Genomic DNA, 21,412 nt, shown 5'->3' on the forward strand with positions numbered 1-21,412 from the left:
AGCTGTGAACATAGAACAGAACTATTTAAGCAATTCCACCTTATCTTTTTTAGCTTCTACATGTTCCTCCCCTTCTCCTTTGAGTCTCACAATGCCACTTTTGCACTTCCTCCTATCACTAACATATTTAAAAAATGTCTGGTGCCCCTCCCCCCCCTAATTTACTGTACAGGCTATTTTTTCTTCTATTTGCATCTTTGCTTCCCTGACTAGACTACCAGCTTCTCTTAGTTTTCCAGATATTGTCGCCTGTCTTCCTCTTTCTGCTTTTCAGCTACTACTCTTGAGAACCAAAGTGGCTTCCTTTTCCTCTTACTTTCCTTTCCTTACAAAAAGGTTTGTTGCCCTTATAATAGTTCCTTTCAGTTTTGCCCTCTGCTTTCCAACTTCTTCCAGAAGTTCTCATCCAGACAGCAATTCCTTGATGTAATCCCCCATCTGAATAAAATTAATTTGTTTGAAGTCTAGAACCTTCACTTCTGAATGAACCCTCTCCACATCTATTTTAACATTAAACCACACCATTTGGTGATCACTGGATGCCAGATGATCACCTACTATAACATCAGAAACACTCTCCTGATTAGTAAGCACTAACCCCCAAATTCTATATATGGTGCCTTAAGTTGTGTGCGCTAATTTGACTGCATGGCCAAATTGCATGCATAACTTAACTAAGAAGCCAATCAGCACCGATAATTGGTACTTAACCAATTAATGGCACTAATTGTCTTTAATTAGAATCTGCACACACAACTTGCTAGACGTATTCTACAATGCATTGCACATAAATTCTAATGCGCACAGTTGAAAAGGGGGCATGGCCATGGGCATGGAATGGGCATTTCAAAAAAACTATTAGGGGTCTTTTATAAAGCTGCGCTACCGATTCTCTATGTGGCAAATGAGAGGAAGCCCATTCAATTCCTATGGGCTTCCTCTCATTTGTTGAGAGCAGAACCCACCACCATGGAATTGTGGGGTTCACCGTGGATCCGGCATTGGGACTCAGATTTCTTGGGAACCACAGGGCCAGACAGAGGGGCGGACCAGTTTTGCATAAAGACTTCCTTCAGTACCTTATGCAGAGGGACTGTCACAGCCTCTTTAGGTGGAGAAGAATAATCCAGGACCTCGAGCATGTCAGTCCTGGGCTCATCCTCAACAGGGAAGGGAATAGCCGTAGCCATTTCCTGGACAAAGCAGGAAAAAGACAGACTCTCGGGTGGAGATAGTCTTCTTTCAAGCGGAGGAGAAGGGTCAGAGCGAATCCCAAAGGACTCATCAGAAGAGAAGTACCTGGGATCTTGCTCCGATTCCCATGAGCGCTCCTGCTCAGTGTCAGACACTACCTGTGTCAAGGTACTCTGACACTGGACCTGCCTTGATGCCGAGGAACGATGTCCTCTGTGGTGATGTCGAGAAGGCGACGCCCGATCCGACTGCGGTGAAGCTCCTTCCATCGACGTTGAAGGGGAGTCAACCTGGGTGGCGGCACCGCAATCGTAGACCTCACCACAGGAGAAGGGCCAGACACCGCTACAGCAGATGGCACAGAAGGCGCAAGCACCCCCGACACCGAAGCTGATTGTCGCAGTAAGCCTTCCAGAAGTTCTGGAAACAAGGCCCGGATACGCTTGTCAAGAGCCACCATTGAAGAAGGCTAAGGGGTCGGTGGAACAGGCAGTGTCAGAATCTGTGGAGGCTCAGGAGCAGGTACCGGGCTGCCAAGTGACAGACGCATCGGCACCTCCTGTACCGAGGGGGAGTGGTCCTCTCGGCGCCAACGCTTCTCGGGTGCTGACTCTCTCAACGCCCCGGAGCTTCTGGTACCGTGTGTTGAAGGAGAACGATGACAATGCTTCTTAGCCTTCGTTCGACTCCTGTCATCGAGACTCCTCGGTACCGAGGAGGAAGTGGAATCCTCACGTCTCCTTGGGGCCAGGTGCGATGAAGGTTGGTCCCGGGGGGGCCTCGAGACAGGTGGAGACCCAATCGACGCCTCATTGCTCCCAGTGCGAGTTGGTCTCTCAGCAGCTATTATCTCTCTCCTCGATGTCGATGCTCCTGTCGATGTCGACGTTGAAGGACCGGACTGAGCCCCTAAAAGTTTCTCTCGTTGGGCCTCTCGAGACGGGTCCGTTTCTTCATACGAAGACACAAGACTACAAGCAGCTGGGCTATGGTTGGGCCCAAGGCAGTGGATACACCAAGCATGGGTATCTGTACCTGAGATGGTCCGGATGCACCGTTTGAAGCCGCTGGGTGTCTTCGATGACATGGAAGAAAAAACAGCTTCGGTGAAATCAAATGACGCGATTGTGCCAAAAAAGAAAAAGCACAAAAAAAGGGAAAAACACTGCCGCACCTAACCGCGGAGAAAAAATAAAGAGGCACGCTCTTGCGGCAGGTGGGAAGTCGTTCGCGATGCCCGCGCGATGGAACTTTCCCGAAAGACTTTGATTTTTATTTTGCTTGCAAAATTTGTTTGCCGATTCCTGGGCCGCCGTGGACGACAACCCACATGTGAGAAGCAGCAGCTTGCTTGTCCTCAGAGAACTGCATTCAACACTTGAGCAGCAAAAAGTAGGTATGGATTAAAAAAAAAAAAACATTTCAAATGTTAACTCAAAGTGATTTTCAGCACATTTGGTGCAGGAACATAATCTATTTGTAGTTCTTACTGTCTACATATTTAATAAAGGAATTTTCATAGGATATTTTTAGTCAGATTTTTTTTTGAATAACTGTCAGCCACAATCCAGAAGGCTAGGTTATAGCTGAAAATTATCCTAACTTCAGTTCTCTTTCCTGAGACACTTACTAAAAATCTATCTGATCCCTAGAAAAGATGAGATCTCTCTTGCTCACCTACTATCAAATATAACCCCTTCTAACCTGCACGTGTAAACGGACTCTGATCCCTTTTTCTATCTGAAATTACCCAAAATAAAACCTCAACCAATCTTTGATTCCTTTTGCAACTCAAATACAAATACCTTCTTGTAAATTAATTCATAAATTTACATTAAAAGTAATATTATAATTACAAGTTAGAAACTTCTCCTAATTGCAGCTTTATGCCCTGTCCTACCAATACAAATGGGAACTATGAAAAAACATAATTTAAAGGGAAGGGCCACAGAGAAGATGCACTGGAAGAGAGCAAGTACAGGAAACAGGTGAGCACAGCAGAAGGAGCACATTGGAGAAAAAAGTATGGGTGGAAGAGATTCCATAGAAAATAGATACAAGTATGTATAAGAAAGGGATTTTTGAAAGATCTATAAGAAAAGAAGAGGTACTGAAGAGAAAAATGTAAAGAGAAAAACATAAAACTAATGGGGGAGATGAAAGTCACAATGAGATTTTGGAATCTTATAATGTTTTAAATATGTAAATAGAAAAAAAAACAAACAAACAATCCTGACCACATAATTCTCAGTTGTGATATCATGATATCTGTAAAAGCCTATAGAATGATTGCTATCGCTGATAGAATATTTATCTCGTTAATATCCATTTCAGAAAGGAAGTTGCAAATTGTTATATTATCTGTTTTTCTCTCCGTGCGTATATAATAGATGCATGATAATATATACAGAAAAATGGATAAAGTCAGTTTGAAAAATATCAGCAGAAGCACAAAGCTTTCAACCTTAGTTACTGACCAAATTTAGAAATTAGAAAAATAATTTGTATGCTTTCATGTATCTAGCATATGCCTGTGTACAATTTTTTGGGAAATTAACAGTTAGGTATATTCAGCACATATATTGGGAATATTTCTTTTTAATAGATCAAAGGAAATTGGATATCCTTTCTGTAAATGCCAACACTTGCGGAGAGAACTTTTTTGAAATGCATTTTAATTGAACTGGACAAAATCAGTTTAGAATTTTTTTATTGGCAATGGATAAGGGTTAGGGTAATATACATGGGTTAGGGTAATTATTAGAAATATACAATTTTTATTAGGGCTGTACCAAATACTCGTATTCAATTTCATCTGGTCCTGAATAATACCCCAAATACATTATTTGTATTTGGCCGAATAGTGATTTAAATTCAAATATGAATAATCCAGGGATCTACTGTGCTAAATCCTACTGAAATAAACACCTGATCTCTGATTTTGCATTGCTTCTTTTATTATTTGTTATGTTAAAGTTCAATGCCCATTATTTGTATTTGGCTTAACAGAGCTGTACTGAATAGCATTTTTCACTAAGGGCCCTGTTTACTAAGCTGCGATTACTTTTTAGCACATGCTAAAAATTAGCATGCGCTAATGATGACACCCATTATATTCTATGGGTGTCTCTAGCGTGCGCTAAAATGTTTGTGCGCCCACAGCGTGGTTTAGTAAACAGGGCCCTAAGTCTTATATTTTTTTCCTTAGTTCCTCTCCCTTGGTGATCTTTGTTGCTAGAAGCATGCACTTTTTCACATATCTCCAACTCCGACCTTTTTTTTCCACATTCCCCTACAAACTCTCCTCCCACATTGATATTTAGTTTTCCTCGTGCTGCCTTTTGTACATCTACAAACACAAAACCCTATTGTAATGAAGAAGGAAGCAAGCATAGGGCCCTGTTTACTAAGCTGCGCTGTAGGTGCGCTGGCATTTTCAGCGCATGCTAAACAGCATGTGCTAACGTTAGAGACACCCGTATATTCCTATGGGTGTCTCAGCATTAGCGTGCGCTAAAATCACTAGCAAACCTTAGTAAACAGGGCTCATAGTAAAGAGTGACTGAATTATAAATGTTTATAAATGCTGTAGGAATAGTCATGTTAAGCTTCAAGTCTTGAAAGACTGGTTGTACTGCTTGCAATTTTCAAACTTGTGCTAACTCAATCATTTTTCTGGTACAAATAATTTTCAAACATGTACAGGTTCAAATCTTTATTGTTTTAAAATTCTACATGTCTTTTACAATACAATAATTTGTTACTTAAATGACTTTTGTATGGTTAATGTACACTGAGTTTTTTTTCCTGAAACTCATCCATAAAATACAATTTCATCAATATGATTTTTTTAATTTTTCTTCTAAACAAATAATACAAGACTTCTGTTTTGCTAGGAAGGCTTACGTGCTGCTTTTCAAGTCTCAACAGCACACATTCTTCCTTTCAGAATCTACACCATCCACTGAAAGTGCATTTGAGGATTGCAGTTTATGAGACTGATTTTACATCAGTCTGTCAAATTACAGTTTGCATGTCTTTCAAAACATCTGAGGGTCATAATATAAGGAAACAAACTGCAGTAGTTATTTTATTCAGCTAGAGGTAAACTGATGTTGGAGAAAATTATAGGATTATCCGCATGCCATGAACACTCCTCTCCAGATAGATGACGGAATTTATACAGAAAATAATGTGTTAAAGTGTGCAAGCACTTTGATAATGGTTTCACAAAAGGACAAATGCTGGTAATAATGGCAACTTACATTTAACATCAAAATACAAGCTAATGTATATTTAACAGGCAATAACATGGTCTGTAAACCATGATGCACAGGGAAAATGAACACATTTGGTCCACATTTCTAAATTATGTGGAAAAAAATTAACAGGTCTAGGATTCAGATGAAATTGATGTTTCTCAAAATTTAACTCTTTTTAAAAAGTAAATGTAGAACTTCAGGGAAACATACTGCCATGCTGACCTGAGCTTAAAACAATGGCCTGTTTTGAGCTTTGGATGATTACGACAGGATGAGCCAGAAAAAAAAAATGTGATAGGATGATCTGCATGGTTTCCAATGTATGTTATACTTTCTTGTTCCATGGCACTGCTTTTACTCTGTAGAATTTTGTACCCAAGGGAACTTTAAATCTGTTCTGTGCCTGAGAGAGAAAAACAAAACACCTTTATTTAGCTTTCAACTGAATGCATTCATTGACTGGTTTGCCCATACTAAACACTTAATAAAATTCATTTCCAACAATCTAGAGACTAATATTCAAAATTTCTATGTGCATTTGTGTGTACATTCTTTCAGATATATTTAATCCTAGAACAGAATATTAAACAAACATATGCAATCCAGAAACTTACAGGACGTTTCAGAAATTTCACATGTTGATGCTACCTTTGTTTTCCAGAGATCTATAGACCTGAGCTGCTGTAGTAAGTAGTAGTAGTAAATGGCCATGGCTTCAATTTGGCCATTATTTCTGCTGGTTTACGCTTAGTACTTTATGAAGACACAATAAGAGTACCTAGATGTTTTCATAAAATAGGTACTTTCTTACCCTCCCAAATAAGTATTAAACATGAAAATTAATGGACCAAGTAAAGTTGTTTATCTTAACTGATACTATCTGAAGATAGCAGTTCACTAGCTATACAAGTGGATCATATGACCATGCCTGGTGTCACACAAACCAAAGAGTACGGTTGGGGCTGCCGAGAGGGGTGGGACAAGATTCCCCAGGCCTGGCACCCTAGGGGGGGGGGCAGCGTTGTTGTCTATCTCTCACCTGTTCCTGTGTGTCGGGACCCAGGTAGTTGCGTTAATGCAATAAACCGGGTCCTGGCACACAGGAGCAGCAAGAGTGACAGACCGAATTATGTCAGCCCCCAGCTCTAGATTCAAACAAGACGCCTCAGTCACCTTTCCCTAGCTGCAATAAATAAGCTGTGGGCCCCGCCCCTGCATCAAGCCCCGCCTCTTTTCTTTTTTGGACAAGGGCACCCTGCGGCCCCTCATCCCTGGAACCAATGTGCCTTGATAGCTGAGAGGCGCCTGCAGTGTGTGCTCCAGCTACTGCAGAAGACTTGTGGAAGGAAGTAATTTGTTTTATTTTTGATTGTGTTCTTAATGCTCAGAGGGAAGAGAAGAGAATACAGGAAGGGGAAGGGGGCAGCGTCTGCCCGAACAAGGCGGGGGCCACACCCAGCTCTGTTGGCCCTGCCCTGGGCCTGGCTCTGTTTCTCGGCGGCCCCGAGTAGGGTAGATAGGCTCTTCCAAAGGACACGCGGGAGACACAATAATTCTGATGTATTTCAATAAATTTTTACACATAAGAATTATTGCATCTCCCGTGTGTCCTTTGGAAGATCCTATCTACCTTACTCTGGTTTGTTTGTTCTACTGTCGAGGGACAGAGTGGTCCTCCATTTTCTGTGGATGATCTCTTCTGCATGCCTGGTGTCAACCAGAGGTAGAGACCTAAATACCCAGACAAATGTTAGCATCTGAAAACTGTCATTAAGATAACTAGAGAAGTTACCTAGTTAAATGTCACTGGATATATTTAGTGACCTGACTTAACGGAGTGTTCATATAATTTATCTGGTAATTCAATAAACGGATACTAACCCCCGACAGAACACACATAGGGGAGTTCCCAGGCTACTGTGGTCCAGCTACACCACTCAGTTTTAATAAGAGATTTGACTAGGGAGAAAACCTTTAAAAGAGGAAGTGAGAGGGCTTGCATGACAAGTAAACTATACAAACATGGCAAGCGGCACTTGGCAACTTCTATGACCCTCACTGCCCTGCCCCCCCCCCTTCAAATATATCAGAGTCAAATAACAATACATGACATGAAATCAATAGGAAGCAGCAGCATAGTGCTCTTAACAAACGTGCAATGGAAATTGATTTACAATACATATTCCCCTATATATTATCTTCACCACATAGTCTGCCTAAATCATTTTTATTGTTACATTTGTACCCCGCACTTTCCCACTCATGGCAGGCTCAATGCGGCTTACATGGGGCAATGGAGGGTTAAGTGACTTACCCAGAGTCACAAGAAGCTGCCTATGCCTGAAGTGTGAATCAAACTCAGTTCCCCAGGACCAAAGTCCACCACCCTAACCACTAGGCCACTCCTCCACTCTAGCCTTTAGAGTTACACAGCTCCAACTGCCTCCACAGCAATCAACAGTCTAAGTTTGTCCTGGTTAAGCACAGATAGTAGAAGTGTTGCCATAAAAGCAACATTTCTCCGTCATCCATTTATCACACATCTCTTTGGTTTCTATATGCCCCATTCCATCACAGTTTGGGGATAAGCACCACTGGCCTTATGTTTCTCTGGCATTGACCCCCATACATATAAAAGAGAGAGTCTGTGCACAAATCCTTAACATCCTCAGTTTCACTGTTAATACATGACAAAATACTTTCACCTTGACTACTGTACACTTTCTTGTATATAATGTACTGTTGTGTGTTCTATTTGGCTAGACCCCTATGCTGCAACATGGTGTCCCTACATCTCCTAGCAATCTCTCTGGAGTGGGTGGGATGTGAGAACGGCTGAAGTAGTAAGCATAACAGTGAGGCACATGAGTATCCACCCTTACTTCAGCTCCAAGTCTCCACCCATTATCCCACCCCCCCTGAGCTCCCATTTGTCCTACTTGCATCTACCTACACCCTCACCCCTTTTTCTTAACCCTTTCCCACCTCAAACCTAACTCCTACCTCTTAGCTGTTCCCTTCTCCTGTACCTTTTCTTCGGCCCCACCCATCTTGCATCTCCCTTTATTCTCCTTCTCTGACCTTGGTGCCTGCTGTTGGTGGCCTGTTTTCGACTGACCACCCTATGCAATTGTGGTCAACACCTGTTTAAAGAGAAAACCTGCTAAAGGTTAGAGACTTTGCTTTCTTTGAAGACAAGTAGTCATTGTCATTGATGGGATTCCTTAGCTAATAAACTTGCGATAGTCAGTAATGGATGTGTACATTTGGGGCAGAAACTGAAGCTGAGGACCTGCTTCAATGACATGGTTAGAAAAAGAGACACAGTAAAACCAAATAAAGAAGAAATATTCAAGAAGCCAGACAACTGGGAAAACTTGAAAAAAAATGACGTGGAAATGCATTTTCGATGTGACATCTAAATCTGATTTTGGACTTTTGCGGAACACGCCCAAAAATAACGTAGCGAACATAGACATTTTTCAGGTTTGAAAATGGCTATCTTTAAAATGGCCAGTTGCTTTATATTGTTTTGCTCAGTGCATCTATCTTTTAGGACAATTTAAAAAAATGCCCGTGAAAAACGCACAAAATCAAGCCATTAGGATGTAAGAAGAGCCTGCATGCTTAGTAGATTGGCCAAACAGACAACCCAGCAGACTAGTGGGGCACTGCAGTGGACTTCACTTATGTGTACACATCTCATCGTTACCCCCTTATATTGTACGGGGACCCTCAAAAATCCACCAAAATGCTACTGTACCCAACTGTACACCACTACAAAAGACCTTATGTCTGCAAATGTCACCTATATTTATTTATTGGGATTTATTAACCACCTTTATGAAGAGATTCACCTGAGGCAGTGTACAGCAGGTACAGTTTAACATAAAAATTACAATTTTGATAACAGCATAACAATAGTAATATAACCAAGAATAAACAAATACAATAAATGAGGTAAACTTGAAACAGTAAATTGAAACCTCAAAATGTCTTAGTTTTATTCCTGGACGTTTTTGTTTTGTTCCATTATAGCTGCAAAACGTCCAGGTGTTAGGCATGCCATAACCCCGACACACCTCTTCGTGATTTGAACACACTTTTGACAGGCTTCTACAGATTTTTGCTGAAAATCCTCCAGGGGCAGACGTGACGTCACCCACACGTGAGAATATCAGCCTGCTTGTCCTCGGAGAAGGCACAAAAAGGTTCCCTAAATGACCAGATGACCACTGGAGGGAATCAGGGGTGACCTCCCACCCCCTCCCCAAAGATGTGAATAAAAATATGACTTACCAGCCTCTATTACAGCCTCAGATGTTTGTCAGGTCTATTAGAGCAGCATGCAGGTCCCTGGAGTAGTGTAGTAGTCGGTGCAGTGCACTATGGAGTGGGGGGACTCAGGCTCCTATATCCCTCTACCTGCTACACTTTTGGTGGAAACTGTGACCCCTCCCAAACTTCATCAAAACATTACTCTTCCCACATATAGGTGCCCCTTTCACCCATAAGGGCTATTGTAGTGGTGTACAGTGGGGGTAGTGGGTTTTGGATGGATTTTGGAGGGCTCAGAAGACAAGATAAGGGAGCACAGGTGAGGTGTACGCCTGGAAGCATTTTTATGAAGAGCACAGAAGTGCCCTCTAGGGTGCCCCACTGCTCTCCTGGGAGGTCTGGAGGACAAGTCTACTAAACATGCTGGCTCCTCCTACATGAATCTCTACATTTTGCACTTACTCGTTTTTTTTTTTCCTTCAAAAATGGACCAAAAAACAAAACGCCCAAAGCCGAAAACCTTGTTCGAAACAGTATTTAAAAAAAAAAAAAAAAAAAAAAGATAGATGTTTTTCTTTTTGAATATGACCTTCTTTCTTATTTGGATTTTGGATGTTTTGCACAAAACATCCAAAGTCGGACTTAGACGTCATATCGAAAATGCTCCTCCACATCAGTTATTACAATATGATTACATTTAGAAAGCAAAATATCATAATTCACTAAGTTGAACTCTGAGGAAAGGTCAATTGTAAAACAAGCACACTCAATAAGTGCCAAGCTTTATCTAGCATTGAGATCACAGCTGTCTCAGTGCTATTCCAGGGTCTAAAACCTGACTGAGTAAAATGTAAAATGTCTTAAGAAATACCCATTCAATTGAAAACAAACTAACCTTTCCATAAGTTTAACAAAAAAGGGAATGGAGACAACTGGTCTATAGTTAGACACCTTACCACTGGATTCTTTAGGATCTTTTACAATAGGTGTAACAATAATCATCATTCTTGGAAATAAACCTGCAGACAGTAAATCCTGACTCCATTTATACAACACCTGCTGGAGACAGAAAATAGGAGCTGGACTGGATTCCAAGAGAGGTATGTCTCAGCTCACTTTTCAGTTTTCTATCTCCACCTGCTGGTTGATGGACACAACTATCCCAAAGGTTCTGGAATAGTGGGAATCTACGTAATGGAATTGGAATCTACGTAATGGAATTGGGATCTACCAAAAAAAAGTGAATATGACATGGATGCACTAAATAGGCCATTTTGATGTTTATCATCTAGCATTTATTATGTTTCTGCTGCTCTGACTAGACGCATAGCATAATGATTTTATCGTGACTGGACAGACCAGTAAAATCCATCATACGAAAACTTCTGGCTCAGCTGAAATTTTCATCTGAGTTCCCTTCTAAAGCACTAGGTCTGTTCCTCAGATCCCTACATTCTCTCCACTCAGTGACACTAGCTGAAACAGGCTTCTCTCAATTTGCAAAATTATAGAGCTCTCTGCAGTACTAAAATATTCATGTTACTACTATTGTTTATAATTATAACGTATATATTTCCTTACCTTTTTTGCTTGACAATACTCCTTTTCCATTACTTTTCCTAATACCCAAGGCCTTCTAGATGTACCTGTAGCTATTAAAAGAAATTACATTTTAAATCAATTCTTTATATGAAGGTATACAACATACCAGACAATAATGTCCAATCACGTTATTCAACAAAAAGTGTCTATACTTTCAAAATATGCATTTATAATCATGCATATGCATTAAAAGATAATGTAAATATACAATAATCAACATATCAAAACAGAAAAGTACAAAACATCCTACAATAAGCACATATAAAAAACATCAATTGAACAATGCTTGTTTATATGGTAACTGCTAGTTTCATAAATTTATTAAATGCTCAGTGGCTTTATGTTTCATTCCTATGGTTTCAGTCTATCTATAGACTCTGAATGATTGTCACTAATCTTTCTAGTGAAGCAGGCTGCCAAAATGCTCTCTCTTATGCAATTGCAGGAAGAAGATTCTAATCCCCTGCTCCAGAGAGGTGCCAATCAAATCTGAATGGGAGGCGATCTATTCTGAGAAAGTGATCAAACAGCATTGAAGCTTGAGATTTTGAGGGAGAGTATAAAACAGTGAGTTAAGGGAGGAACCTTGTCTTCTTGTCCCTGACAGGGTTCAACTACGAAGATTTCTTTCTCCCCCAGGAGGAGGTACGTAGAACAACAGTAAGTGGATTACCCATTCCTCTGGGGCCCACTGGAAGTTTGGCCTCCTGCTCTAAGGGCTAGGGGGAAGGAGAAACAAGCACAGGCAAATAGTGCCCAGAAGGAAGAGGGAATTGGTCATTGGGGAGACCTAATCTTGATCGTCTGTCAGAAAAGAACATAGAGTGAGCTGCTGCTACAGACATTCCCTGTTGGAGAAGAGATCTGAAAGCTGGATGCAGTGCAGATACCTTAAGTAGTAAAAGATAAACCAACCCATAGAGAGTCTTGTCCCCAGCTATGGAATTTACTACCTCAACACATTGTGAGGAACCCCTGAGGGTCAGGGAAGAAGGGATCCGTGAGAGGAGCAAGATGGGTAGGTTTCATACCCGGGATACCAACTACAAGTCCCAGGATCCTAGGGGCTGGGAAGCCACGACCCCACAGAGACATAAGTTTCCCAAGAGCTGGAGAAGGGAGGACTACAGTTCCCAAGAACCCCTGCAAAGCCCTGGGGGCAAGCAAAGGGAGCAGCAAGGGAACTACAAGTCCCAGGATCCCGAGGGAGAGGAGGGGGATTGGCTGAGGAGGAATAATCAGGAGGGAGAGGGCCAGCTGGGGACCATAAAGGGAGAGGAGCCCATGGAATGGGAGATGGAGAAAAAGATCCAAGCCCAAGATGACTGGGGAAGTGAGCCCATGGAGATTGCTGCTCTAGCTCAGGTACAAGGGAAGAAATTGAAAGGCTTCATAACAAACCTTCTTCAAGGCTGGGGAAACCTTGGAGGAAAAGTTAAGCAGCTGTTCCACTCAAGGGGGACAGAGGTGCCGTGCTGTAAAGCAGTGAATGATTTCAGCTGTGGCCAGAAGTCAGACCTGGCTGGAGAAACAGGTAGTGACTTGAACTGTGTCCAGGAACCTGGCCATGCTGGGGAAGCAGTGAGTGATTTGAACTATGTCCAGAAGTCATGCCATGCTGGGGAGGCAGTGAGTGATTTAAACTGTGTCTAGAAGTCATACCATGCTGGGGCAGCAGTGAGTGATTTAAACTGTGTGCAGAAGTGGTGCCATGCTGGGGAAACAGTGAGTGACTTGAACTGTGTTCAGAACACTACCATGCTGGTGAAACAGTGAGTGATTTAAAACTGTGTCCAGGAATCAGGCCATGCTGGAGAAGCAGTGAATGGTTTAAACTGTATCCAGAAACTGTGGCCAGTGGGGGGAAGGAACAAGGGATGATATGATGTAACCAATGTAAAGACAATGTAAAGAATTACAACAGCTTTATAATGCCCAAGTAAAATCTGCTAAGAGAGCTTATTTCTCACAACTTATTTCCAATTTTACCAGTTCAAGTTCATTATACTTGACATACTTACTGCATATCAAGGTTATCTAAGTGGTTGTGAAGAAACAGTGGGGTCCTTTTACTAAGGTGCACTGAAAAATGGCCTGCGCTATTGTAGACGCGTGTATTAGACACACGTAGGTCCATTTTTCAGCATGCCTGCAAAAAAAGCCTTTTTTCGGGCCAAAAATAGACGTGTGGCAAAATTAAAATTGGCGCGCATCCATTTTGGACCTGAGACCTTACCACCACTCATTCATTTAGAAGTAAGGTCTCACGTGTTATGCGGGTAGTAATCGTTAAAGTGCATACAATGCTGATTACTGCCCGGTTAGCGCTGCTCCAACGCGCCTACTGGACACACATATAAAATGAAATTACCACCCGGGCCATGCGGTAGCCAGGTGGTAGTTCCGAATTGGCACACATTGGGCGAACGTAGGCGCCTACCTGGCTTTGTAAAAGGGCCCCAGTGTGATTTAAGCCTGTAAAATGTATTGGATATTTTCCTGCAATATATTTCTCTAGTTTGGCCAGCAGGTGGTGCATGTTTTGTTTTAAACTGTTATAGAAAAGTGAATGCTCCCTTTTTAGTTTCACTCAGTAAGGAAGTGATCTACAGTACTGTGAGCAGTATACTCTTTAAACTTGTTGTTCTGGGCTCCGATTGGCCCAGGAGCTCAATTTAATTTGGAATGTACTGGCTTTTGCCCCAGTTTTAGCCAGGGAGAAGAGAGAGACAGGTCTCTTTGCTGAGGCCCTGTAATCACTTATATTTGATAATCTGTGAGCATCATATTTTGATCTCCCAAGGTACTTTTCAGAAAGTAAACAAATGTTTAGATGGTTTTATAATTGATCCATATTTCAGTTACCTGTTATTTTTTGCTGATTGCACATTTTCTGTTCACTGTTCAAGCTGTGACAATAAACCTGTTTAGTTTTTTGACTCTGCTGTTTGGACTGATTAAGAATCCTGGTGGTCTGTGTGTTGGGTCTGTAGGTGCTTTCTAGGAATTGTGGGACTACTGGGAATGTGGCCCCAGTAACCTAGAAATCACTGGGGATAATTTGAGAGTGGGAGACTCATCCAGTTGGTGGGAGGAGGGTGTTAGTGCAATGCCCAGGTGCAGGCCGACCTGAGCAGTGCTAGGGACAGACCCTCTAAGTGGTTGCAGGGATAAACCCAGGCGGGCGATAGCGTTCCGTGACAGTTGTTTATCTTAAAATAATTTTAAAAAGAAAAGAACACCATATATCTAGAGAGGAAAGAGGGATCCAAGATGGCCGATTGAACCTTGAGTGGGTGAAGTCTCTGCTCTTTACCTCCTTCCAATCTTGCAATGCCGAAGCACAGGGGAAAATCGACCTCCGTGGTAGCCTCTGATTGGCCTCCTGCCCCGATGGCTGGACCTATGGACCTTTTTGTGCAGAGCACCAAAGCGCCAAATAGGTCGGTTGGCGGCATGCTAGCGACGCCTAGGGTGAGTGGAGACCCCAAAGCGACACCAGTGCTAGAGGTCACGTTAAGCCCCGACCATAGAGTGCCTCCCCCGCAGCCACAGAGTGCTAGTTCTCCATTATCGGCATCTTCCTCTCTCCAACCAGGAGGTGGCAGCTGAGATGGGATGACTAGAGGCTCAGGAACAACAAACGGAGGATTTAAGGAGTTCAAGTGGCTTGAACTCCCGAGGAGCTGTGCAAGGAACATCTACAGGAAACCTCTTGGCTACAGGTGGTGAGATGAGCGCTCTTACTTTACCAGCTCAGAAGGTACAGACTCCATTTGCTCTTACTTTCTTAGAAGAAAAACCGTCTGAAGTTACCCTTGATAATCTCTGGGCCTTAATTGTCAATCTGGGAAAAGTTTTATGTCCTCAGATTCAGGCTTTGGACTCTCAAACTCAAACTTTGAAGGAGAAATTAGTATCAGTTGATGTTGATATTAAAAAACTATCAGAGAAAATTGAAACACAGGAGACAGATGTTGAAAAAGTGCAAGAAATACAAGCTACTATGATAAAAGATACAATGAATATGCGGAGAAAAATTGAATCTGTGGAAAATACTCTGAGACGTAACAATTTACAATTTTTGAATTTCCCCAAGGTTGGGTCTAATACACCTAGGGAAATGTTAAGGAAATACATAAAAGAAATTCTTGGGGTTCCAGAGGACTCTATACCCCCTTTTTCTGAAATATATTATCTGCCGAGTAAACCGACAGGAGGTCAATTGGTTCCTGAACATGCTGATTCTCCTTTAGATATATCAGCAATTTTAGAGTCTTTGAACTCAGAAACAGTTATTGCCTCTACTTTATTGGCTTCTGTTGATTTAACGTCGGATAAAACATGGTTGATGAAAATGTTTTTTTAAAGAACAAAGACAAAAGACTTTATGGGACTTAAAATACGGGTATTCCCAGATGTATCAAGAGAGACTCAGAAAAGACGTAGACAGTTCTTAATACTTAAAACCAGGGGTTCTTCAAATTGGTGCTATCTTTTATTTACGGTATCCATGCAAATGTGTAGTCCAATATCAGTCAACCAAATATGTGTTTTTCGAGCCCTCACATCTCACAGAATTTCTTCTAGCCAAGAGATCTGAGGGGATAAGTTAATATCAATATTAATGTTACATTGATGTTTTTGTTGACGAAGCTCTAGGAATGTAAATAGGGCTCTTTGTGACCACTCGGGTTATAATTCCTATAATAGTATTGATATACAATAATTCCACTTATGTATTCTTGGATCCAAAGTAGTGGACTTGAGGACAGTTATTGGTAGATTTAATTTCTTCATAATCAGAATTTGTAATTAATAGCAAATAACTTACTTTCTTGTACAAGTTTTACTTGATTATAAGAATTTGAAATGAATAAATTAACATAAAAAAAAAGAAAAAAAAAAGGAAAGAGGAGTATAGAAAACGGCATCAACTATCATCTCAATGCTCTGAAGCTGAGAGTACCTTTGTCTCTTACTATATACTGAACTACTTACTGCACGGTTCTGGCTTTCACTTCTAAGATTTTAATGCTGCAATCATCTATACTGCCATCTGGTGACACAGAGTGTAATCTGCAGTTTGTTTGTTTTTTATAGAGGACAACCACAATTCAGCTTTGGCAGCAGAATGGAACTTATTCCAGCTGCCCTCTTTAATTTCTTTAACTATGGTTTATACAACAATGAATAAAACTTACTTCTTGGATAAAATGTACAAAATGTCCTGTTACTTTTATTATTGGCCATGATAAATCAAAGTTTAACACTACAGAATTCCTTAGGGCTAGAAGAAGACAATAGTCAAGCCAATTTAAAAATATTCTTTCTTGGATCCAGTGTTGGCCAATAATTAAAGGCCTATTTCAAATCTGTGTTTTCCTTCTAAACTATTAGAGAAAATAGCTTTAAAACAACTAATCAATTTCTTAGAAGCAATTAATATATTACATCCTAGACAATCAGGTTTCCATATGGGACACTGTACAGAGACAATTTTGACAGCTTGTTTGAGTGAAAAGCATTCTGTCCTGGATAGTGGTCAATTAATATTAGCTGTATCACTATATCTAGCATCAACGTTTGATTGGTTATTCATTATTAATAAAGGGACTATATGCAATTGGTATTCAAGGTACAGTGCTACAATGGTTCCAATCTTTTGCTAGTGAGTTTTTAAAGTTAATCAGAAAAAGCCATGTCTACAATTGTTGGCCTTAACTATGGAGTGCCATAGGGTTTGCCTCCCATATTATTTAACATCTTTTTAAGCCCCCTGGCGCTTCAATAATTCAAATGCAGGAATTAGTATATATATATATATATACACACATATATATACACGCTGTTAACATCTTACTCTTGCCTAAGATCTTTGGCTGTATTTTAGATTTGTCCTCCTTGTAGAAGTGTGTGGAGAAGGTCTCAATCTAGCTGCAGGAACACTGTTTGGTTCTAAATGTATCCAAAACCACAGCTTGTTGGATTATTGGACGATTGGGCTGGCCGAATGTGGACCCAACATTATTGGGTGCTCCATTAAAGGTAGTAGACTCTTTTAGGTATCTAGGAGTGACAATAGATTATGGTTTGCATTTCATACAGACATCTCTTTTTTTAATTCTATGACAAATACGGTCATTAAAATATCTTGTGGATGATAAGGTGTTGCATTCTTTGATTCATACATTGTTGATTTCCTGACTTGACTATGGGAAGTGGTATACGCTGGGTTTCCTAATAGTAGCTTGAAATGTCTACAGACTTTGCAAAACACTACTATTAGGCTGTTAGGAAATGCAAGACATAGGGACCATATTACTCCTTTATTTATTCTCATTGTGTCTGTGAAATACAGAATTCGTGCTTACTCTTGCACATAAGGCCTATTATAATCAAATCTCAAATTATTTGGCCTGCTTAGCCTCCCCTTACATACCCAATAGACAGTTAAGATCAGGTTATGAAAGTAGGATGGTGATAACCCATCTCTCTTGCGCCGGATAGGTATCAATGCAGGAATCCAACTTTTTTTGGTTGGCGCCTTCCTTATGGAACACCCTTCCTGTGCATATAAGGACTGAAGGAAGCTTGAAGAACTTAACAGTTTATTGAAAATGCATTTGTTAGGTTAACTTTTGGCAAGCTGTTCCAGGAGGAATAGCTGTACTTCTTGCAAGGCAGTTAGAGTGGTTTTATTTATTGGTTCATGATATGATTGATCCGGGAGAATGTGTTAGATATTTTCTTATCCAATTTTGTAGTTCCTTTTCTTAAATTATTTTATTTACATTTAAATTTGTAAAGTTCTGAGATCTATATTGCCTAAACCAGTATATCAACTTTTAGTAAACGTGAATACACATGTATGAACACACCATTAATTATAGTATTCTATATTTTACACCCAAACTTCACTTATACATACACCCACTGTCAAAGTATACATCAAAGCATTTACACTAGCAAGTATTTTATTTTTATTTTGTTATATTTGTATCCCACATTTTCCCACCTATTTGTAGGCTCAATGTGGCTTACATAATTCTGGAGAGGTGGTTACAGACTCTGGGGTGAATACAGATACAGAGTGTATAGAATAATTAAATAGATCTGGTGTGATCTGTCCCGAGCAGGTTGAAAGGGGTGGGATCGTACGGCGAGGGATTGAGTATTGTTAGTTTCCTAGTTTAGGTATTGTATTTCATTGCTCGATGTTTATGTTGGTTCTGTGGGTTATGCCTTTTTGAAAAGGTGAGTCTTTAGGTTTTTCGAAAGTTTAGGTAATTGTTTGTGGTTTTCAGGTCTTTTGGTAATGCATTCCAGAGCTGTGTGCATATGTAGGAGAAACAGGATGCGTATGTCCTGAGTGATCTTAAGTTTCCTTAAGATTTGTTCCTTGCATCCTGCGTATATTCCATTTTGTTTTTTTTTTTTTTTTTGCATTCTACAAAAGGTCACTTATGCACTTTCTTGTTGCTTAAAACTATGCGGCTCCTTACGGAACTTTGTGTCTTTATAAAACAGAATTGTGCAATGACTCCCAGCAGTACACAAGTGCTCGTGTATAAATTTACAGCTGCTTCAAAAAATTGGATGGTGGAGAAGATTTGGATTTAGTATACGCCTTTTCAGTAATAGTTCAAGATGAGTTTACATTTAGGTGCAGTAGATATTTTCCTGTCCTTGAAGGGCTTCTGTATGTGAGGCAATGGAGAGTTAAGTGACTTGGCGACACAAAAGTAGAACAGATTAAGAAATCTATACGAAGATGAATTTATTCTTCTTCATATAGATTTCTTCGTCTGTTCTGCATTTTGTGTCAACATCTTGGATCCTGCAGATAGACTGCCCTGTTGTTTTCTTGGAGTTAAGTCACTTGTTCATTATTACAGGAACTGGCAGTGGGAATTCAACTGGGATTCCTTGGCGTCAGCTTGGTGCTCTAATCACTAGGCTGCTTCTCCAGAAGTATTAGAATTCAGCATTTGAAAATAATTAGCACATTGGAATTAACCATTCTTTTGTTTTTTTCACTTTAAAGTTAAGAGTATCATTATGCAGCTGTCTTCCCCCTGTCCTGGAAAACCATGAGCTGACAAAAATAATCTGATTACCCTTATACCAAAGCAACAACATTATCATACAAAAAACATATCCTGTACTTGAGACATTATTTATGACCATATGTAGATTACAGCTTTATAAATGCTGCCCCTATGATATTGTTTCAAAATTTGTAAAAGTTGGTTGACACTTACCGTACTCACCTGGTTTAAGATCCAGTGCAGCAAGAGACTCTGAATGCAGGAAGTACAAAGTAGGACTAACTGTAAATAATACATAATTGTCATGTCGTTCATCCAAGATAATGAGTACTAAATCTCCGACCTGAAAGCTGAAGAAAGCAAAAGAAATACAATTGTAAAGTTTACTCATTACAAGTGTACACATGAGAAATCATATCCATTAGGATTTCTGACAAAGGAACAAAATGGAGAAAGCCCACGCGAATAAGGCCTCCTGTCTTTAAGTTCATATTTATGTTATACTATCTATATCAGTGGTTCCCAAACTGTGCGCGGCAGCACCCTTGTGCACCGCAGCGAACTTTCAGGGGCGCCATGGCGCATCGCTCCCTACTTTCTCCTCCCGCAGGTCCGGCATCTGCCGCTTCCTGCTTCAGTGCTTGCAGCTTACATTTTCGGGTTGTCCACGATTTACACAGGCACTGCGGGGACTTCCCTCTGCCGTGTCCAGCCCTCACAACAGGAAGTTGCATCAGAGAGGGCCGAAACGGCAGACTGGGAAGGCGCCAAAGTGCCTGTGTGAATCACGGATGGCCCGAAAATGTAAGCTGCAAGCATTGCAGAGGCGGCAGGGGAAGAAAAACGAAGCGGTAAAAATCCTGAACCTGCAAGAAGGCAGCAAGCGACACTGGATTTAGGGAAGACAGAGGTGTGCTAGTGTGAGAGATGGAGGCTGCAGGGAAGCAGAGGTGTGCTGGTGTGAGAGGAGGGGATCACAGGGAAAGGGAGACCCATATGGGGGGGGGGGGGGGGGGGGAGTGTGCTGCAAATCGAAAAAGTTTGGGAACCCCGGGTCTACATTACTTCTCAACTCCAATATCTAAACAAACAAACAAACATACTATGGGGTATGTCTACTAAAGAACGCTAGGAAATGGGCTTAGCACTTTACTGTGTGCAAGCCCATTTCAAGCACACCCAGGATACAGGGCATTTTCAAATTTTTTTTCAGGTCTTGCAATAAAGCGAATGCTACATACCTGTAGAAGGTATTCTCCGAGGACAGCAGGCTGATTGTTCTCACTGATGGGTGACGTCCTCGGCAGCCCCTCCAATCGAAAACTTCTCTAGCAAAGTCCTTTGCTAGTCCTCGCGCGCCCGCGCGCACCGCGCATGCGCGGCCGTCTTCCCGCCCGAAACCGGCTCGAGCCGGCCAGTCCAGTATGTAGCAAGACAATACACTTCAAGGGAAGACACAACTCCAAAGGGGAGGCGGGCGGGTATGTGAGAACAATCAGCCTGCTGTCCTCGGAGAATACCTTCTACAGGTATGTAGCATTCGCTTTCTCCGAGGACAAGCAGGCTGCTTGTTCTCAATGATGGGGTATCCCTAGCCCCCAGGCTCACTCAAAACAACAACCATGGTCAATTGGGCCTCGCAACGGCGAGGACATAACTGAAATTGACCTAAAAAATTTACCAACTAACTGAGAGTGCAGCCTGGAACAGAACAAACAGGGCCCTCAGGGGGTGGAGTTGGATCCTAAAGCCCAAACAGGTTCTGAAGAACTGACTGCCCGAACCGACTGTCGCGTCGGGTATCCTGCTGCAGGCAGTAATGAGATGTGAATGTGTGGACAGATGACCACGTCGCAGCTTTGCAAATTTCTTCAATGGAGGCTGACTTCAAGTGGGCTACCGACGCAGCCATGGCTCTAACATTATGAGCCATGACATGACCCTCAAGAGCCAGCCCCGCCTGGGCGTAAGTGAAGGAAATGCAATCTGCTAGCCAATTGGATATGGTGCGTTTCCCTACAGCCA

The 21,412-nt window shown here is 41.4% G+C and overlaps 1 protein-coding gene across 6 annotated transcripts in view; it reads right to left on the reverse strand.

Moving 5' to 3' along the window:
- Positions 1–4,902: 4,902 nt before the first annotated feature.
- The window catches only part of RB1CC1 (RB1 inducible coiled-coil 1), a 387,073-nt gene continuing 370,563 nt past the window's right edge, over positions 4,903–21,412 (reverse strand). For 5 of the 6 annotated variants that reach the window (XM_030214360.1, XM_030214376.1, XM_030214369.1 and 2 more), the window contains 3 exons: positions 19,601–19,737; positions 11,316–11,386; positions 4,903–5,859 (listed from right to left, as the gene is read on the reverse strand). In XM_030214360.1, the coding sequence (XP_030070220.1) occupies positions 5,782–5,859; positions 11,316–11,386; positions 19,601–19,737 (286 nt within the window). In that variant the 3' untranslated portion in view covers positions 4,903–5,781. The remainder of the gene's footprint in view (positions 5,860–11,315; positions 11,387–19,600; positions 19,738–21,412) is intronic. The other variant, XM_030214384.1, reaches the window with a different exon arrangement.

Source organism: Microcaecilia unicolor, chromosome 1 (genome assembly GCF_901765095.1).
Source record: "Microcaecilia unicolor chromosome 1, aMicUni1.1, whole genome shotgun sequence".
NCBI classification, from domain to species: Eukaryota; Metazoa; Chordata; class Amphibia; order Gymnophiona; family Siphonopidae; genus Microcaecilia; species Microcaecilia unicolor.